This window comes from Pocillopora damicornis, chromosome 8 (assembly GCF_964200805.1).
Source record: "Pocillopora damicornis chromosome 8, jaPocDami1.2, whole genome shotgun sequence".
Lineage (NCBI taxonomy): Eukaryota > Metazoa > Cnidaria > Anthozoa > Scleractinia > Pocilloporidae > Pocillopora > Pocillopora damicornis.
In genome coordinates this window covers 13,576,638-13,596,807 of record NC_142677.1, presented here as the reverse complement: position 1 = coordinate 13,596,807, position 20,170 = coordinate 13,576,638, and the positions used below count along the sequence as shown (strand labels likewise).

The 20,170-nt window shown below is 36.9% G+C and overlaps 1 protein-coding gene across 1 annotated transcript in view; it reads left to right on the top strand.

Moving 5' to 3' along the window:
- Window positions 1-884: 884 nt before the first annotated feature.
- Window positions 885-20,170, top strand: part of LOC113679904 (1-phosphatidylinositol 4,5-bisphosphate phosphodiesterase eta-2) — a 19,580-nt gene continuing 294 nt past the window's right edge. The window contains exons 1-26 of the mRNA XM_089214102.1: window positions 885-1,099; window positions 1,343-1,489; window positions 4,198-4,398; window positions 6,599-6,638; window positions 6,943-7,072; window positions 7,950-8,059; window positions 8,531-8,597; window positions 9,436-9,529; window positions 9,895-10,012; window positions 10,750-10,835; window positions 11,733-11,853; window positions 12,166-12,254; window positions 12,367-12,443; window positions 13,018-13,125; window positions 13,581-13,763; window positions 14,302-14,400; window positions 15,086-15,130; window positions 15,356-15,452; window positions 15,880-16,059; window positions 16,695-16,802; window positions 16,977-17,047; window positions 17,443-17,502; window positions 18,017-18,101; window positions 18,520-18,666; window positions 19,169-19,251; window positions 19,656-20,170. The exon at window positions 19,656-20,170 is cut by the window's right edge and continues 294 nt beyond it. Coding sequence (XP_089070228.1) covers window positions 964-1,099; window positions 1,343-1,489; window positions 4,198-4,398; window positions 6,599-6,638; window positions 6,943-7,072; window positions 7,950-8,059; window positions 8,531-8,597; window positions 9,436-9,529; window positions 9,895-10,012; window positions 10,750-10,835; window positions 11,733-11,853; window positions 12,166-12,254; window positions 12,367-12,443; window positions 13,018-13,125; window positions 13,581-13,763; window positions 14,302-14,400; window positions 15,086-15,130; window positions 15,356-15,452; window positions 15,880-16,059; window positions 16,695-16,802; window positions 16,977-17,047; window positions 17,443-17,502; window positions 18,017-18,101; window positions 18,520-18,666; window positions 19,169-19,251; window positions 19,656-19,751 — 2,778 coding nt within the window. The 5' untranslated portion in view covers window positions 885-963 and the 3' untranslated portion in view covers window positions 19,752-20,170. The remainder of the gene's footprint in view (window positions 1,100-1,342; window positions 1,490-4,197; window positions 4,399-6,598; window positions 6,639-6,942; window positions 7,073-7,949; window positions 8,060-8,530; window positions 8,598-9,435; window positions 9,530-9,894; window positions 10,013-10,749; window positions 10,836-11,732; window positions 11,854-12,165; window positions 12,255-12,366; window positions 12,444-13,017; window positions 13,126-13,580; window positions 13,764-14,301; window positions 14,401-15,085; window positions 15,131-15,355; window positions 15,453-15,879; window positions 16,060-16,694; window positions 16,803-16,976; window positions 17,048-17,442; window positions 17,503-18,016; window positions 18,102-18,519; window positions 18,667-19,168; window positions 19,252-19,655) is intronic.

Here is a 20,170-nt window from a genome sequence, read left to right as displayed (position 1 = left end):
TTTTCATTTATGCGCATTTCTAATCAAGTATAGCACTTAGGTCTTTTCTTTAGTTTTTGTTTTATACCCTCACTACTTTGATCTTAAAAAGGAAAATTCGAAACAGCAAAGCTATATTAACGGCGAATGGAAGGAGACGTCGTGCAAAAAGATGTATCTATTTATCCCTTGATAATCATGTATTTGCAATCATTAGTATTCCAGGTATCCTAACTCTTTTTATACATTGCCAAAAGGAAGGGAAACCGGAACTTCACATCGCTCCATAAATTTGTACTGCTACCTCAATTAGATGACCAAATAGATGGAAGGAGATATCTTTCAATAATAGTTTGGTGTGCAAAAAGTTTTCAGTTTTAACGTACTTATTCTCTGTTTTGTAAGAATTTCCAGTCTTAATATGGATTATCTTCGCTTCCAATTAGAGCAAGGAGATTACATGAAGATTTTAGCACGCAAACGTTAAAGACAGCATTTCCTCAGGGCACAATTGTATTATGACGAGGGCAAATAATGCAAAATGTTCTTCACTAAAGAAAAAGCGTGGAGTAAGCTTGAAGAGCGAAAAGTTCACTTAATGGATTCTCGACAACTTCCTAACTTGATGCAGTAATGTAAAAATTTTATCTGGATAGCCTTCGACGTTTCCTGTGCTTTTCAAAGGAAAATTTGTAGCAATATAGATATATTTTCCTGTGGTGAATAATTAAAAAACGACAATTAAACCACAAGTAATGTAGCTAATATGGTTCCCTCATAGCAATACGTTTGTTGTTACATCACACCGGTTACACTTAACCTGTCAGCCAATCAGGTCGAGTCTTATCGTCTCTCAAATTAATAATGCAAAGTGTTCACGGTGCTTAATCACCTGTTACTAATGTCACTTTTTTCATATCCTCCCTAGGAGCTTTTTCCGAAATGCGAGTATGTGGTGTTTAAAAAATCCCTAGAAATAACAAAATGAAGAGTGTTACCACGCAAAATATCGAATCACTGAGCCACGAGGCAAGCATCGCCAAAACGTCTGTGCATAGATGGAAAACATTACAACACCGCAGGGCAGCAAAATGTGCCGAAAACCATAAATTTGCCAACAGTAAGTACTTATTTCGATTGCCTCTCTTGTTGTTTTGATCATGTGTCCATGAAGTTGTTTACAAGAATTTTGTGTTTAACAGATGCAAAAATAAGCATTTAGAGCTTTAAAATCCCATTTATTTACTGATTTGTTTGATAAGACCACGGTTCTCCAAAGCCTAAATTACATGGGTAAGCTAGCTATTGCTATAAACACTATAAGGAAAATTGCCTAAATCAATATCGTATGTTCTGTTTATAGTCGGAGAGTCCATCGATATTATGCAAAAGGGAGCATTGGTCATAAAATTGCGAAGTTCATCCAAGAAATATCCACGAAAGTTCTTCCTTGATCAACAATCTTTAAACATCCGTTGGACACCTTCCAAAAAGGGAGACCGTGCGAAAAGTAAGTCAAAGTTTCAATTTAACGTTAATTTAACTCAAATATATGCTACTGTAAAACAAGATGTCGTAAGCGTGAGTTTGAATTTGAGTTAGCCAAAACCAATTTACTCGAGCTTGCGTATGAAGAGATTTTTTAGATGAATTTAAAGACTCTGCTTTGAATTGTTACTAATTTTATCTTTTTTTTTCTTCTTTTGTGATGGTACACGCTAAAAGAGAAGGCAAAGATTTTGCATAAGATGTTATATCTTCAAACTTACTGTTATTTGCATTTGTTATAATGCCTTCCTTAAAGAAAAGTTTTTTAAAAAAATTGATTAAGAGTATTAGACTGTGACCCCTCTCACGCTTAAAGAAATATTTAAAATCTAGACAGAAAGTATTTACGCGTATAGATAAACATTTAAAAAACGCAAAAGAGATATTTCGCATCTTGATTAGTTGTTTGGAATGGGATAGCTATCGTTCAAATGGATTTGAGAAAAAGTTATTAATTTTGAAACAAAATAGTTGTATTCTTCGACTGTGAATATATGAAATTAGTATTCTTCACAGTTGAGTCTGTGTATATAAGGGAAAATTTTTTTATTATAAGAAGCAAGGCATGTCTGTTTGATATAATTCTATTTTCCATAAATGTAGAAAAGACTTAGCCACTTTTGATTAATAATTGATGAAGGATTGGCCCTCACGTTGAACCTTTTTCCTTATCTATTTACAAGAAAAGTATAAAATGAAATAGCTTACCCCACTTGAAGTTCTATGCATTTATCGAAAGAGATGAATCTCAATTTTGCTATAATTATTACGCGTTGGGAAGGTTTAATAAAGCGTAATGCTATTACCCGCCACTGATTCGAAAATCCCTCGAAATGGTCGCGTAATGGAATAAACTGGATTTTGTGCTTAATAAGATTAATTATGTCGCACTTTACTAACACATATAAAACCAGACTTCAAGGCGTACGAAAGCCATGAGAAGGGTAAATGTGCTGTAATCAACCCGACTCAAGAATAAGAGGAGGCGCTAAACTAACTCTTAGTAAGGTGCAGCTACTGAAGAAGTCATTAGTCTAAGTAATATGCCCAGAGGATCCCAACCAAATATCCACTCAAAAAAGAGATCTTCATGTTCTCTCATACAACAAGTACTCCTTAAACATCCGTGGGCCGCCAACTGAAATGAAAGTAGAAAACTACAACTTCGTATCGCAATTTTTAAGGTTAGAAACATCACTCCTAATGAAAAACACTTCTCAGAAAAAATGATATAAACAACACTACACAAGAGTTAAAGTTGAGCTCATTTAAATACGCGCAGAAATAAATAATATACATGTTTTTTTCCTTCAATTTTCTGCTCGGCTGTTAATGATAATTCCTTAGAAGTATTGGTAGCCGCTTTCCGTCAACTATCCGTGATTGTTTCAAGCTCTCATCCTCCCGACTGGTCGCCTGAACTGTCATTCATTTATTCATCATCATCACTAATTTACCATTAGTGTTTTATGCTCACAAGTTTTAATCTCATGCTAAAAGGGTGGCAATTTGGGATTGATGTTTGCTCGCATGGCACTTGATTCTCTACGTTAGTAAGACCCTTTACACACGTAGGTGCGACCGAAATGCCCACGATGTGTTAACAAGATGAAACTCAGGTAAATATGTATCCTAAATGTTATGTCTGAAGCAAACAAAAGCTTCGATTAATGTGTTTTATTTGCATATTACTAAACTTTTAGCCCGTCTGGAAATTGGACTTGGTGTCGAATTAAGTTAACAGGCGCTCAAACAAAACATTTAACAAACTCTTGGAATCGCATCAAGAGTACTTACTCTCATTTTTCGCGCGTATATCGCAATAATGGCATAATTTGTTTCTTCTAGAAGCTAACTAGAAACCCTGACGTTGCAAGAAAACTCGCGAATTTCGTGTTCGCCTTCGCTCGCGTTAGTATTTCGTTTCTTTATTTTTTCGTTATCTGGGACAAAATGACCTTACATCCGACTTACTCAGTCTCCAATGTCTCCAAATTTTCTCAATCGTTGACTGAAATTTCCAACTAACGAGACATAAGCCTAAGCGTTGCATGCGTCACCTGCTTATCATATTGTCTGAAAGTCATAACCTCATCGACATAATGCACACCTGCTAAGCAAAGCAGAAGAATTAGGCCGTTTTAAACTTGCTTCTTTCATCTCAATATTTTCCGTTAAATTGCAATACAGTTGTCTTCTAATATTGCTGACCTTTCTATAATTCTGGTCAAAAGTTGTTGGGATGCAACAACTTTGTCATGCATACCCAGACCCTTGAACAAAAGATATGTTTTCCATATTGTAAAATTATTCTCATGAGAGCCTTCTAAGCTTTTCTCATACTCCTCTCCCTTCCCTGAATAAAATTTGAAAACAACTGCAGCTTTTGTCTTGGTTTTAAGCCGTAAAAAGATATCTAAAAACAAATGCAGCTTTTGTCATGTATGTAAAGCGTAAAAAATAGTTAAAAACAACTGCAGCTTTTGTCATGGTTGTAAGCCATAACGTTTCCGGTACTCTTACCAACATTGCAGATCAAGGGGGTAGAGGCTACTTCCGGATGCAAGGCTCTAAAATCTGTTGATTTTACCACCGCATAGTTCTCCCTGTCTAAAGACTTTTCAAGGGTGGTAGATCTAAACATGTATCTACTAATTGCCTCTCTTTCAGTTCCACTGGCGTCTGTGAGGGAAGTTCGCGAAGGTTTCACAACGGATGCCTTCACTCAGTGCCCAGAGGTTTACTCAGAAAATAGCTGCTTTTCTATTATCCATGGGGAGGAGTTTTCCACGCTTGACTTAGTTTTTCAAACTCAAGAAGAATTTTTGCATTGGACTGTGGGCCTTCGTTACTTGTTGGCTAAGAGATCAGGTGCAGTATACTTACACGACACGACACATGCAACATATCAGTTTTTAAGTATTTTAATGCAGTTATGGGTCTATTCGCATTTTGGCTTCAAAAGACTCTTTATTTTATGAAATTTGCCTTCGACGGTGAAAAAAAATTGCAAAGTCTTGCGTCGCCAATTTAAATCATGTTCACCAACTTGGCTAGGAACCGAGGAGCGAGTCTCTCCTGTCTATTCACGTTCTCTCAGTAATCTCTTTGAAACAAATCAGAAGTTACAAAATTACGCATAAAGGCGTTGTTGACTCAAAGTTTTTGCATAAACAAAGCAGCTGCAGATACTTTCCCGCCAATTCAGTTTGACTCAGCGACGTCCAGCGTGTACGGCCAGGTTCCTAAGTTTTATTTTGATAATGGCAGCGTTTGGCGTGTCTTAAACATATTAGCACGTATTGAAGACAATTTTCGAACGACTGTGCCCTCTTTACATCATCAAACCGGGTAAGAGAAAAATTATGATGGATAGTTCTTAAAGACTGAGATAAAAACCGTATGGTTTCGGAAGGGTACTTCTCTCTTGGTGTTTTTTGATACCGAACGACACAACTGGTATAGTCAGTGAAGTACTTCAGGGGTTAATAACTTTTTAAAAATCAGTTTAGATGGGTTAAGGGCTATAGAAGGGGCAGCATAGTGGCCAAAAAGGGAATGGAAATGAATTCGAAGCTTCTTCATAAGATTTGAACGATATTGCTCTTGTGCTTGAGTCCGGGCTATGGTTAATATACGCGCTGATGCTTTGCCGCTTGACAAGGTTTTTTCGTGGTGAACAATTGACGGGAATTTATACCTCAAGGCGAAATACTATCCTCTAAAATAACTAATATATAGATTTAGCCAAGCCTAAAAGCCGAGCTCTTATTAGTTTATTTTCCAGCCCTACGTTACACTGAATAAAAACAGTAATAAAACTATCTACTGGCAAGTCTTTGTATTATATTTCAACCCAACAATTTCCTCAACATATAAACACTATTACAAAGTAATTAGTCAGGGAAATGGAAAACTTGTGGCATATACACCATGTTTGAAATGCCATGACCATAGTAAGCTAACAGGATTGAGGAGGATGTATGTGGGAATTGGCCCTCTTGTCTGAGAGGTTGAGTGGTTATAAGTATTAGTGTTAATTAGAATAGACCTACCTTTTTGGTCTAAAATGTGATGTTACACTAAAAATGAGAAATGGAGGACCTGTGAGACCAATACATTGTATTGTGATTTAAATCTCTAATAAGTGACCCCCCCTCCCCCCCTAGACTTTGATTAAGAGGGGAGTAGCTACTCTACGAAAAACATGAAAAAAACTAGTGTTCTCATTTCTATGAATTGCCTTTTTACTGAATGGCACGTAGCTTGATGGTCTCGAAAATAGAGAGACTAAATAACAATTGAAACCCTGTCATCAAACTAATGCCTCTTTCATTCTTACATTATATTACTTCATCTCCAATTCTTAATTCTTAAACTTCAGTATCACTTCTAATTTTAAACTAGTGACTAATACTTGTTCTAACCTTACATTATTGCCTTTTCACTGTCTCATCTACCCTTTTGCACACTTCACTCTCTCCTTAGGAATCTTTCCAGGTAGGTGTCTCTAATTATTTCATGTTTACTGGCCTGTCTTGCCAGCTTCAATTCAACTTATAACTATAATTTAATTTAATACCTCCACTTATTTGCTTGTTTCTTTATTAATGCACTTTTTTGTTTTGTTTTTTGTTCATGTTCTTTGCAAGCTTTAAGACTTCAAGTAACTCCTTATTAAGATGTAACATGTCTTTTCCCACAATTACCAATTGGGATGTTTCCCAGGTCTTTGATATATAAGATTACAGGTGTAAATGAATACATAAACAAATAAATGAATAAATAGCCAAGTGCTTCTGGCAAAACCAGAAAAGGTGGCCACTTCTATTTAACTTCTCCATAATGCCACATTTCTTTCAAAGTGTATTTAAATAATGTTTATTCATTTATAATTGTAGATAAAAGTCAGTGATATCCACATGTATATGAAGCATCTGTTTGAGGCAGGCAGCTATTTCTTGGATAGAAATTTTTTTTCCCACACTGAAAGACAAGATATTACCTGCAAGTAATAATCTCTTCATCAAATTGATACAATGAAACATAATGAATTAACCTTATGTTGCAGCTGAAGATGAGCCACTGCGGCGGCAGACCTCCCGAGACCAGTATCCTTTTTTAGACTAAGGAGAGACCTAATTTTTTTTTCATTGTAGTGGCCACTATCCTTTACTTTTTTTTTGGCTGATATGTTTCTATTTCTCTTCTTTTGTTGGCCATAATTCCATGTGAATTCCCAAAGCCCAAATCTTTTTCCATAGTACCTCACTCTGATGCATTTTCTCCAGAATTGAAATCTCAACTTTTTCCATGCACAGAGTCAGAGTTAGTTTTTTGTTTTGTTCGTCTGTATTATTGCTGTTTTGTTTTCAAGTTTTGTTCCTTGCTGTGTTCTCCTTCACAATTGTGTAGATGGTTAAAAGAGGTTTTTCTCTCAGCGGACAAAAGTGGAGATGGTCTCTTAAGCGTTGATGAAGTCTTTTCTTTGATGCACAAACTCAATGTTAAAATATCAAATAGGAAATTACGAGAGACATTTAAGGTGTGTGTGTGTGTGTGTGTATTTCAGTCTTTCTTTTTACCAGATGACCTGATACTTCAGTGAAAGTATTGTTTGTATTTTTGGTTGTGGTTTACCTAGAATTTTTTGGATGTTAGACTGTGTGATTTTTGACCATTGCCAGTATTCCCTCAATTATGATCATGTTAGGACACCTGTAAACAAAAGACTTATTGTTTGACAATTATAATTGCAGCAGTATGTCATACAACCAAAAATGGCCCCTTGCTGAAAATAAAAAACTGCAGTTTTGCTTGAACTTGTTTCCAGTTTTTGTTCATTTGGTGCTTGTTGGCCAATTTTTTTCTAAGGAAGTTTCCTGTTATTAGACATTTTCATTGGTTTCATGACATCTTGTTTAAGCAGTCAAGACTTCATTTAATAGTGGTATTTATAAAGTTTGTTTTAGCTATGGATGGAAGATTCTCAGTTACCAATTGAACTCCTATAGTTTGATAATGCGGGTCAGTCATTTATGCAGGGTCATGAAAACCCAGCCTTAATGGTCATCTTGCCAAGGCAGCATTGCCCAGTAGACTAAAGGACAAGTGTTATGTTACAGTAGCTTTGTATTTGAGGTGAATATTCATTAAAAATTTTACTTCCTCAAGCAGCTTTTATAGACACATGTAAAGCTTTGTGACCTAGTTGGTATTAGTTTTCATTTACAACTGAAACCTCAGAGACTATTTATTTACCCTATTTGTATTCTCATAATTTGGCAATATTTAATTTTTTTTACCTTTATTATTATGCCTCGTTTGTTAGCTTGATAAACAGGTTTGTTTGCAGATGTGTTGGTTTGCCTATTTGTCGCAATTTTATTTGATATGAGCAACTTTAATTGTTTCAACCCCAGGCAGCAGACACTGATGATCAAGATTCTGATGGTTTACTGGATTTCAATGAGTTTATTAACTTTTATAAGAGCATATCGACCAGGAGGGAGCTCTACCTTCTGTTATTAAAGTAAGTTTGAATACTTTTAAAATATCTTAAGTTGTGATTCATATCCTTCCTTCTTAAATAAGCCCTCTGAATCAACATAGAACTACATTTGAATTCTCAAATGAATGCCTTTGAACGATCCTGCATGCACCATTTTGGTAAAAGTCTGCTGTTGGGAGATACTCAGGGTGTTTGAACAGGCTTTTATCAGGAGCCACGGTTGCACAGCAATTAAGAGCTTCCATAAAAGCAAAGTTATACAGCCTAGTAGCCTGGTCAAGTTAGAGTCACTTGGGATCTGCTTGAGAGAATCCTAATTGTGAATAGAATGTTGAACTGATAAGACTGAAACCCAGTAAATCTCTGGCGCATAAAATCCAAAGTTAAAAGCGTTAGCTCTTAATAAGAATAACATTAATAAGGAAAACGAAATTTAGGTTTCATTTGCATGTAGGATGGTGGTAACCTCATTTTATTAAAAAATGTTGTCAGATATGGGAATAGTAAGGAGAACATGACGGTAGCTGAACTAAAGGTTTTTTTAGAGAAAGAACAGCAGGTACGTATTAAATTTACTATACCGTGCAAGTTAGCAAAATAAACTTATTTAAGAACCGCCATCGCTAGTAGATCACTCACGCCAGTCACCCGGTTATGTCGCCGGCCTTCAGCTAAGTCACCTTGCCCCTAAGCGTGATTATGTTGCTACATGTTATCTCGATTAAAGTTTTTGATTATTCGTCAGAATGCAACTAAAACTGCAACAGTTGCATATTCACAGACAAATTAAATGTTAAAGCTATTGCCTATTTCAGATTTGGTGGCATATCTCAAAAAAAGAAATCACATATAGAAGGGCAACAGAGCCTCGCTCTTAATGCTGAGCAGAACACGATTGTCTCAAGATCACACCTCGCTGTTCTTGCACTCTCTCCGTTTATTTTGTTCGTTAGCCTTGGTCCACGCAAGTTGTTGTTTTTTTCCTGTCATCAACTGAACGCCCTGAGAATTTTCAAGTTTTCAAGTTTGTCAATACATGTGCGTAACTCGCGTAATATGATTGTCTTATCAAATACAGTCGATCTAACTTGGGCGACGTAACATTTCTTGGGGGTATTTGAATTCACTTGAGATCAAGGTTACCTGTAAACGTTTAGAAAAAAGTGCCTAAACACGATTATGACGTTTTATATTCGCGCCTTTCTTTTTGTTAACTTTGTTTTAAATTTTTTTACATAAGAGGCCATAAACCTTCACCTCCTCTTATTTAGCTTTGTATGTTTGTAAACACCTAAAAAGTCCTCTGGTTCTCGACTTTCCGTTATCATTTGTCTTTAAGTGACTCCATGCGCTCACTAATTTTGTATAATTTACTGTCATGACGGTAATTCATGTAGATGAAAGATGTGACAGGAGAGGACTGCTGCAAAATCATTCAAACCTACGAACCTGTGCTGGAAAACAGAAGTGTAGGCATTCTTGGAATTGATGGTATTTTACATTATTGTAATAATAATAATACTACCATTATTAATTTTTCTATTTCATATCGCGTCGTCGACTTGACCGTAAATTCCCGCCGCGAGTGTTGGGTATAGCTGTAACAATTTTCCCTGTTAAGTCTCCTCGAAGACTTTTAATAACCATCGAATGAAAGTGTTAATCTAAATCAGATTAAGTCAGTCTTCCATAGTTTATGTGTGTGTGTGTGTGTGTGTGTGTGTGTGTGGGGGGGGGGGGGGGGGGGGGGGGGGGAGGGAGGGAATTCAGGATTCCCTATAGCCGTTTCTTCTTATTTATCTTTCTGTTTTCGCAATTTTCACTTTTTTCTTTTCTCGTTTGGTATCACATCACAGGTTTCACAAGCTATCTTTTAGGTCCAGAAGGTGATATATTTAATCCAGAACACTCCAGAGTCAACCAAGATATGACCAGACCTCTGTCTTATTACTTCATTGCTTCTTCACACAACACGTATGTTGACCTGTTTTTTTTGTTTGTTTGTTTGTTTGTTTGGTATTCAGTAGTATTTATTCCAAACGAACTAACACGACCTTTTAAATCAGAGAAGATTTCCGAAAAGGAATGTACACATTTGAAAACTCATGTTTGGAAGCCTTCTAACAGTTAAGAGTTACTGGCCTCTTATTTCTCTCTACAGTATCATTCTTGAATCAAATGTAAATTTCACCAGAATAAAGGAAATGAGAATCAGTGTAGAAAGCTCTTGATTGTCAAACAAATTCTCCTTGGCAGCACCATAGGAAATACGAACAGAATAGTTTTAGGAATATGGGTAATCATTTAACGGTTAATCGTTGACACAGTCATACCAGAAAAAAAAAGATACGAAAAAATTCAGTGTGCTCTTTGTAGGAATCATCCTCTGGAAACTCCAATCACAATGGTTCGGTGAATCAACAGTGATAAGTCAGTCTTCCTTTAAAATCTACCTCAGCAGCCGAACAATCGAGTGTTGTTTACCTCAGATCATAAAACCTTCAAGAGGTGATGATGGCGGGGGGTTTTTTAAGCCTGATAAAAATGTCCCTTGGCCAGAAGCCGAATGAAAACGTTTAAAACACTAACTAGATAATACAACGTTGACAGGATCAGCTTTCATTTTGTTAAGACTTTGCCCGAAAAAGGGTTGTTTGGGCAATCGACTGAATCGATGCTCATGCCCAGTCCCTCTAACTTTGTCTTTGTAGCTACCTCCTCGGAGATCAGCTGACATCTAATTCAAGTATGGATATATACGTAAAGGTCCTGCAGTCGGGTTGTCGGTGTATCGAAAGTAAGGATTTGTATTTTTGTGCCTTTTGATAGGCTTTGATGGCCTTCAAATGGTAATTTTAAGTTTATTCGTTTTATCGTCCGGTCGTTTGCTTTTTTTTATTTCCGAGTGAAGATCCTTAGTACGCGATAATGCTTCTTCTTGGTTATTAAGCTTTATTATTATTAATTCTCTTTACATGTACGGAAAGCGCTTTTCAATAAGTGTCAAAAGTAACCCGGGATTACTTTAGTTCGCTTAACTGCTCAATGTGATTGGTGTAGAAAACGCGCGCCAGCCTCTCATCCAAGCAGTCTCAAAATGTAAACCAGTTGCAGCTTGTTACTTGCGTTTCCCGCCTTTCAAGCAGCTCGCTTTCATTTACCTTAGTTCTCATAGGCTCCTTTGTGATAATTCGTTTCATTCTGATTGGCCGTCGTAATTACTTTGGTTTTGGTCTTACGACACTCTTTCGACCGCTTTCGACTCTAAACCCTGCACAATATACTTCACTCTTGGCTAGAATTAATCAATCAGAACTTTGGATGCGTAGTTGGACGCGAGATTAACCACTTTCAGTTGAAGTGCACATTGATATCCTGAAATGTTGGTGGTGTGAGAAAGATGTCTATGAAGACAAATGATTAAAAGGACATGTCGTGTGGGGTTTCCAATGCTGTTTTCCAAGTAACTGTTCAGCGCGTTTATTTGTCGAGGAGTTATTTCTGTACCGCATAAATCCGTTTCCCAATATAACAAAATTAAAAAACAACAACAATTGTCCCTACCTTTTCTCACTTTAGCACTGGATGACAAAGAATAAGATTTGAAGATGCTAGAATATTTCAAATAAGGTCATCCAACATTCTGCTTGGCTCTTCTTTATTTAATTGTTCCTCTGTGTTTCCAACTGTGCAGTTGACTGCTGGGATGGAAAGGATGGTGAACCTGTGGTATATCATGGTTACACGATGACGTCCAAAGTGAAATTTCGTTACATCATACTTAATATCAACGACTTTGCCTTTCTTAATAACAAGTAAGAAAGCACTGCACTGAAAAGCAAATGGCCTTACTAAGTATTACGGGAAGATTTTAATTTTCTTTTTTTGGTGAAGCAAGTAGTAGATATTACGATAAACATAGCAAATGTAAAGTCAGAAATATTTGAGAGTGTTTGTTTTTTCTAATGATTCAATCATTCTACCAGCATTAAATGTTAATTATAATTGTGTGCCTTCACATAATTATAGCACTCATCTTGATGTCTTAAAAGAGTTATTAAGGGTAGACCACATCAAAATTCATAATTTTGAGCGCAAATGCAGTTTAATCATTTTCTTTTTTCTAGATATCCAGTTATTCTTTCGTTGGAGAATCACTGCAGTGTTAGCCAACAAAAAGTTATGGCGAGTCTTATGCGAGACATTTTTAAAGATATCCTTTTTAAAGGATCTACTTTACCATCTACTATCCTCTGCCAGTAGACTGCCTCTGCCTAACGTCTGTTACAGGAACTTGTACCTTGATTTGCCTTAACATTTCCTAGATAAGCTGGTCTACGAGACAAGTTTGGATAGAAAAGATCTACCCTCGCCGCAGAGCTTAATGGGTAAAATTCTGATCAAGGTATATACCAATAAGGAATATGTTATATACTGTAGTTATTGCACGTCCCTTTCTAGTTTTTTAGATTTCTCCCCTTGCCTCCTTGTTTACCTTTAAAATTCGATGTAATTTAAGTTGTTTTGCAACGTAAGTCACGCCTCAAAGATTTATGCTTGACAAATAATTTAATTTATGGAAGAAAAAGGTGATAATTGATCTTCAACTTAAAAAAAAAGACAACTGATAGTGAGACGCTCTTTTACCTATGCTATTATTATTGCTCTTACCTTAAAATTGTTCAATTGGGCAAATCCTTTAATAAAAAGCTGGTGGTCCTTGAATAGTTCCCCAATGTAGAGCCTTTGGTACTACCCCTTCTCCCTACACCCCAAAAAAACAAAAAGTATAAAACTGTACGTTTTTGAACCAAAAAAACTCCACATCGTACGTGGGGATAGTCGATGGCTCGCATTTTGGCTGCTTTTAATCAGCTCCTCGTTTAGAATCCCTGGTGACTTAAAACAACCAGTGGGGCAGGGGGAGACGGTTTAGCAAAGCGCATAATCGCATATGACAAAAGTTTCTTTTTTTGAAGGCCAAAAAACTGCCAGCCACTTTTGACCAAGATTTAGATGAAGGTGACGTAACAGAAGAAGATTCTGCTGATGAAATGGAGGAGGCTTTTAAGTTCAAAGATAATGAGGTGAGAACTCCACTACAACACCCAGCTACTTGTACTTTGTAGACGCTTTGAATAAAACGCATTTAATCATTAACCAAAAGTTGAGAAAGTTCCTTAACTTTGTAAATCTTTACTGAAAGCTTCAGTACCCATTGCTACCCTTGCATCAGAATCAACAAACACTTATTATTATTTTTTATTTATTTATACGTCATTTCTCGGCACCATACGTAAAACAAAAGCATATCTCCACACTTCTATATTTAACAGGCAAACAACCCACTTCCCAGTACTTTTCAAAAGTTCGCTATGAAGTATACAATATCTACTTTTATCGCCTCCACTTGACTATCAGCTCAGTGTTTCAACCACCCACCGACCCAGCGCAAAAGTTTCTTTAGAAGCTATACACCTGAATTAATTGTGAGCTTATCTCCTTCCCTACATTTCATTTGTTGTTTTTATCCTTATTTCAGAATGTATTAGAGCAGAAAGCAAAGGAGCGCAAATGGCGACGCACACTGGCGTCCTTACAGCGTCTCAGTACGAACAAAGACGACGAAGAAAATGACGCTCGTGGGGATCTTAGCTCAGCAATTGTGACGTCCGTGGCTCTGGAAGAACCCACTTCAGTAGGAGCATCAAAAAGTGTACCAAGGGTGTGTAGTCAGTTCCTTGCATCAATTGTGTTAGGTCTTGTTTGTAATAATAATGATCGAAACAGAGATAGATGCCTTGGCGTTTTGTCAGGAATAAGAGAACACTTTACAACATAATGTTGATTACTGATGTTGGAGAGCACGATTTTTTAACATATTTTAGTCATATATTGCAATCATACGCTTTTTTCGTAGCGTTTTATTGCAGCAGGCGGGCGGAGTTTGAAATTTAGTCTTTAACCCTTGACCCTCGAGTAACTAGCATCCAATTTCTCCTTATTATATTAGCCCTGAATCAAACATTAAGGTCATGAGAATAAATAAATGATCACTAACAAACGGAGCTCTTGATTTTTTTGACGAATTCTTCTTGTCGGCACCTTAGTTAAAAAGCGAATGCGGCCTTTAAACAAGACATGTACGTGAATTGTAATATAATTTTTTTTCTGATCTTACTTAAAATGTTTTGTTATACGAAGAATGGAGTGAGCTCATAGAAAAAAAAATCGCTCTTTAAAGCTCTCCTATTTTCTCTCAGCTTGGAAGATCGCTGTCTGCAAAATATGTCTTTGATCAGGGTCCTCGCAATCAGCCTGCTGAAATAAGAAAAACACAAAGCTTTAGTGAGAAAGATAAGGTATAGTAGTATTTTAAGGTATAGTAATATTTTATACATATATCAAACTAGGAACAACGTACGTAGAATGTATTTCTTCATCAAGTTCTTAGAAGTTAAGGTATCGCTTTCTGTGACTCTTCCCCAGTCATTTGATAATACGCGGCCGCAAGGTTGCGAGAAACTTCCACCACTGCGATAAACGGGACATAATTTCCCATTTGCCCCGCGTTTATCTTTTGCGCTTCCCTCGTTAATCTTTTAAAGTAGAGAGACGACTGGGGAAGAGTTAGAAATTTCCTTTTTGTTCTCAAAGATTGAGATTTAATGGAAATCTGTAGCGTGGTACATCCTCTAATTCTGGATGTTTTTTTATCCCGTGATCTTCTGCTTCGTTGAATGTTTGTTATTGAAATGATCTTCGAATCTTTTGGGTCCTTTCCGCTGCTTTTAAGAGCAATTCTTGGAGGAGTTTTCGTCAGACTTCCGAGGTACGGTAAATGGAAACTTTTAGACTGTGATCAATCTAAATTTCTATAGGAGAATATAGATATGCATCCCGATGTATTTATTTCTCAATCAGTACATTTCTGCGGATTTGAATCGAGCTTTGCGTGAAAGAAATTCGAAATCGATATCAGGTGAGGTAACTCTCTTTTGATAACGTTGGTTTAGTTTGGTAGTATGATTTATCTTTATTTCTCAGAAAACGAGAAGGCGATCCAAAAAAAGGCTTATCTCTACCGACGAGGTGGGTATTTTACAAACTATTATTACTCACTATTTTTTTATTTTCATTTTTTTTGCCGTGATTTATTTGTTAGTGTGTTTTTTTAACCTTCAGTTGTCTACATTTTGCGATTTTTAGATTTCTTTTTAAAAAGTTTCGAATGCTGAAAATACTGTGGTCGATTAAATCTTTGCGTTGTTTATTTATCGTTCCTGACCATTGTTTTTCTCTTCTTTATGTCAACAGGATTCTATAAGAAAAATTAAGTTGAGCAAGCATCTTTCTGATCTTGTTGCTTACACTAAGTCATCAGCATTCAAAGGACTGGATCTTGATGAGAATGGTACGTAAAGGTATGATGTACAGATATCATGTGTCACGAGCTTAGGAGAAAGAAAGGATGTAAGTCTTCCACATGGTCTCTGCCTATAAGCCTTCCAATCTTGCATCTTTATCCTGAAAGGGGGGGGGGGGTCAGAGCACTTTGGATCACTTGGTTTTCAGGGGGAACGGAGGGGAGGATCAGTCGTCCCTTACAGAGTTACAGAGTGTAAGAGGAGGACTATAGTAAATTAACTGCCAATGAGGGGTATCATTTGAATACAACCGTGCCTTATATGGGGAATCGGGTAAATTTTATTGTGACAAAAACCAAAATCCTTTGAACCTCCCCCTTCCCCCTCCAGGGGATAAATTATGACTGTTTCAGTTTGGTTCTTCAACGATGACCAAGACAAGTCTCATTGAAAGCTGAATTTTTTTTCTCACAGATACCCACTGTGAAGTATGTTCAGTACCTGAGTCGAAAGCTTACAGATATGTTGACACAAAAGGCGAACAATTTGTGCGTTACACAAGATATAAACTTTGCCGAGTTTACCCGGCAGGTTACAGAATCGACTCTAGCAACCCAAATCCACAAGCCTTCTGGAACTGTGGCTGCCAACTAGGTAAAAGATAGTATTGCCCAGTTGCACCTACCTTCCACAGCGAGGCAGATGCCATAATTAAAGTGTGCAACTCTTTCTCACAGATTCAGCAAATTCAGCTTTGATAAATGCCATTTGGAAGATATGACGAGTCACCAAAACCAATCACATACCTTAGTGTTAAAGCCCGGTGTCGTGGCAGAACAGTCCTCATTTTTCGTATTTTGTGGTGTTGATGACGTGAGGAATCTGACGAATTGTATGAAGTAAAACTTTATGAGTTGTTCATTGTATTATAGTGGTAAAGAAAATGGAATTTTGCAAAAATGACGCGGTAAATACCTTTTGCACATCCTCACAAAAATTATAATAGGAGCTACACTCCGTTACACATTTATTTGGGACACTTACTACCTTCCATGCCTCAGTATTTGTCTCCGAAATACCGTAAACAAATTAGCCTTTGACAACGTCTGAAGAGGAGAACAGTGCAAGTTGTGGTAAGGTTTCCCAACTATGTGGATAAGAAATTGTAACCTGTGCTGTTTTTTTTTCCTTTTTTTCTGATTTGATTTCGAGTTTCTTTAATTTCTATCATTCACAATTCATTCAGTGGTTAAAGTAGGATAGTGACATTGGCACATTTTCTTCCTCAGTGGCTCTAAACTATCAAACAGAAGGACGAATGATGCAGATATACAAAGGAAAATTCAAGTCAAATGGAAACTGTGGATATGTCCTTAAGCCTGATATTATGTGTGAAGGTTTGTTAGTATACTTTGAATTTCAGTCTTCCCAATTGGTGACAACCAGCATCGTCATCCTCTTAAAATGTAAATCCCTTCGTAGGGTTTCTTGCTACGTTTCGAACGAAATTCCAGTTAAAAAAAAAAAACCACCAGAATTTAAAAAGTGTTTTTTTTTTATTCTTTCTACAGCTGAACCTAAGTTTGATCCCATGACAAGGACGGATGTTAAAGGAGTCAGGAGAAAGATTTGTAAAATAAAGGTGAACAGACTTTACCACATATGTGAGGTGTACTATATGTGCTTTTGAAGAATGTGACTGAATGTTTGTCGACATTCACGTAAAACGTTGAGCTCTCTCAGGGAAAAAGATAAATGAAGCAACTATAACCGGTGTGTACGAGATTACACTTTCATGGAAGTTGACACTTTAAAATCGTTCGATAATTAAGCTATAGATTTTAGAACAATTCTAAAAATGAATATTTTCGTTTATCAGTCTGCTCTATATTTCTTGCATTTTGAATAGTTCCACTAGTCCTTCCTTGTCTTTACGTGTTTGAGTGTTTGTTTTCCTTGTTGTTGAGGTTTTTTATTTTCTTTTCTTTTCATTCATTTTTTTTTAAATTTCTCAAAGTATCGCATATATTTCGATAGGTGATAAGTGGCCAACAACTGCCAAAGCCAAAAGACAGCATCTTAGGAGACCGTGGAGAGGTATGCAGAAAATTCTACATGCAGTTTGTTTTTTCGTATTCAATTTGTTTTCAGGAAGGAATGAAGCGGGAAGTTAAGGAGGGTAAACCTCCTGTTGGGCTCAGCGGTTTACACCATGTCGATGACATGGTTTAACTCCTATTCCCACAACTAACTTTCCTACCGCAAATTCCGATTGCGTGTCTGATTTGCAGCTTGCAACTTGCATCTTGCCCCCAAACAGCATTAACTCTGTCTTAAAAATATTTTGTATTTCCTCATCTATTCTGAACACTTGCTTCCCTAATTTAGTTAGAAGGATTATTCATTGTTAGTTATAACTATCAAACCAATCTGGCTCACTGAAGCCATTTTCGGAAAATTTTTTTTCTTCGTGTGGTAGATCTTGATTTCTCTCGAAGGGGTAAAATTGCAAAGTCTATCAAGTGAATGAATAAATCAGTGAATCCTTTTGTTTTCCTTTAGTATCAATTTTCCTCTAAACTTGAGCTCTATTCAATTATTTTTGATACAGGTCATTGACCCTTACGTAGAGATTGAGGTGATAGGTATCCCAGCTGACAACTGCAAGCGGCGCACAAAAACGGTCATCGATAATGGTGAGGAAAACTATTGAGAGAGGTGTTGAAGTACGTGACGCAGATATGTTCAGAAAGAAAAGTTCTAAATGCTGCTCGTGTCCTTCCGAATACTCGTTTAGATCCTTTAGATGAGAAGGAAAAAAAACAAAACAAAATGTAAACGAAAAGAAAAGCAGACCAGGCAGCTAAAGAGAAAATTGTTTGCTTACTTAATAATTCCTTGTTTGTAAAAGTCAGCTTGACACGTGACGTGGCATAACGTCGCGTGAGTTGACGAGACATTACATGGCATGCTTTGACACGAAAAAACGTGATTTAATCTTTAGATTTTATTTAAATTAAACTACAATTAAACTAAAATTTAGTAAGCACCTGTCATGCAGAAGTTGTTATTGACATGAAATACACGTTGTGTCTTACACCCTTTCTTTCATAGGGTTCAATCCAGTTTGGGAGGAGACCATTACCTTCGTTCTTACCTTTCCGGAACTGTCCAATTTCCGTTTTGTCGTTTGGGACGAGGATCCAATTGGTAGAGATTTCATTGGTCAAGTTAGTTATCCATTTTCGAGCCTGATGCCAGGTAACTAGATAAGCTTACATTTCTCAGTAAATGTTGGTTAACCAATACATTTCTATACATCCATTTTTTTTCGAATAAAACATGATATGTCCAATTGTGCTGTCGTGTATTTTGACAGGGGTAGCTTACAACTTTTTTACTTCTGTGTATTTATGAACCATTGAGTTTTTCAATGTTTGCGGTGAAGTTGACCGAGCGAAAGTCAACAAGTTAAGAACTCCACAGTCGGCCGCAGGCGAGAGCTGCATTTTTTACAAGAGATAATCCTTAAATATCTTACTGGTATCATCTCTCTCCACCTCACCCATCGATGGTCGATATTGATATGTATGGTAGGCTAGGTAGCCTCGGTACCAGGGTGCACTGCTAGCCTCGTTATGGTGTTTATGTTAGGAAGAATGACTTTCAGAATAAACGGTTATTTTGCTCTTGTGGTACGTTGCTGTCAACTTGTTGAAACAGATAATCACTTAGATGTAAATTTATTTAACTGCCTACTTAGGCTACAGACATGTGCATCTTGAAGGAAATCAGCAAGCCTCCATATTTGTTCACGTTACAATTGCTGATTACAACGGAGAAAAGGTGAAATATTTATTGCTCTATTCATGAATCTTTCCTAAAGACTTAATTATGATATTGTCTGAATAGACAGAGAACGCGAAGATTGCTCTTGGTTGAAAGATCGGTGGTTAGATCCAATGATCTCAAGCCGCGAACAGTTAAAAAATTTAGTACTCTGAAAGGTCATCATGCGTAGAAATTGTTCTTTCCAGTAGAAGTAACTATTAACTCCGTCTTCAACGTTTACAATTTCATTTCATTCCCTCCGGGTTAACCCTTTCTCTCCCAGTTTCTAAACTTAAATTCTCCACACTGTCCATTTTAATTTCTCACAATTGTAGCTTCTGCGTATTAAAATCGTGTGGAGAAACTCGGTTTTGGTCACTTCTGGTGGTGCAAATCTTAAGAACAGTGCTTTCTTGCAGATTATAGATGGCTTGGATATATTCAATCCAGAGAGAAGATATTCAGGTGGAGTGAAGTTTAAAAGGAGACAGCGAAGAGATTCAACTTTGTTTTAGAAACAAAAACAGAACAAACAATTACACTAAAGGGGTACTGGCAACCAGTTCGGTATGGTTCCGATCGCTGGATGCCCACCTGGGCGGAGATTTGTGAACTGAATGTTGAAGATAACTTTAAATGCTTGTAACCCAATTTATTTACGGGCTATGAATCATAAGGAACTATCAATATCCAAGATTTTGATATGTGCAACTCTGAGTTTGTATCTTCTTAGACTAATGCCTGTGTCGTTAACAAGAATAGGGTTGGGATATGGACTGTGAAAAGTCGGGGAAGTCAGAGTTCCCTTTTGCCGTTTGCAGTTGCTGTATGTGTCGCACTGAAGATCTGATGATGTCATCCCTGACTCACTCCCTGGGAGAGGGTACATGTTTAATGCAACAAACCAGCACTAGTTCCAACACTGGTGATCTGT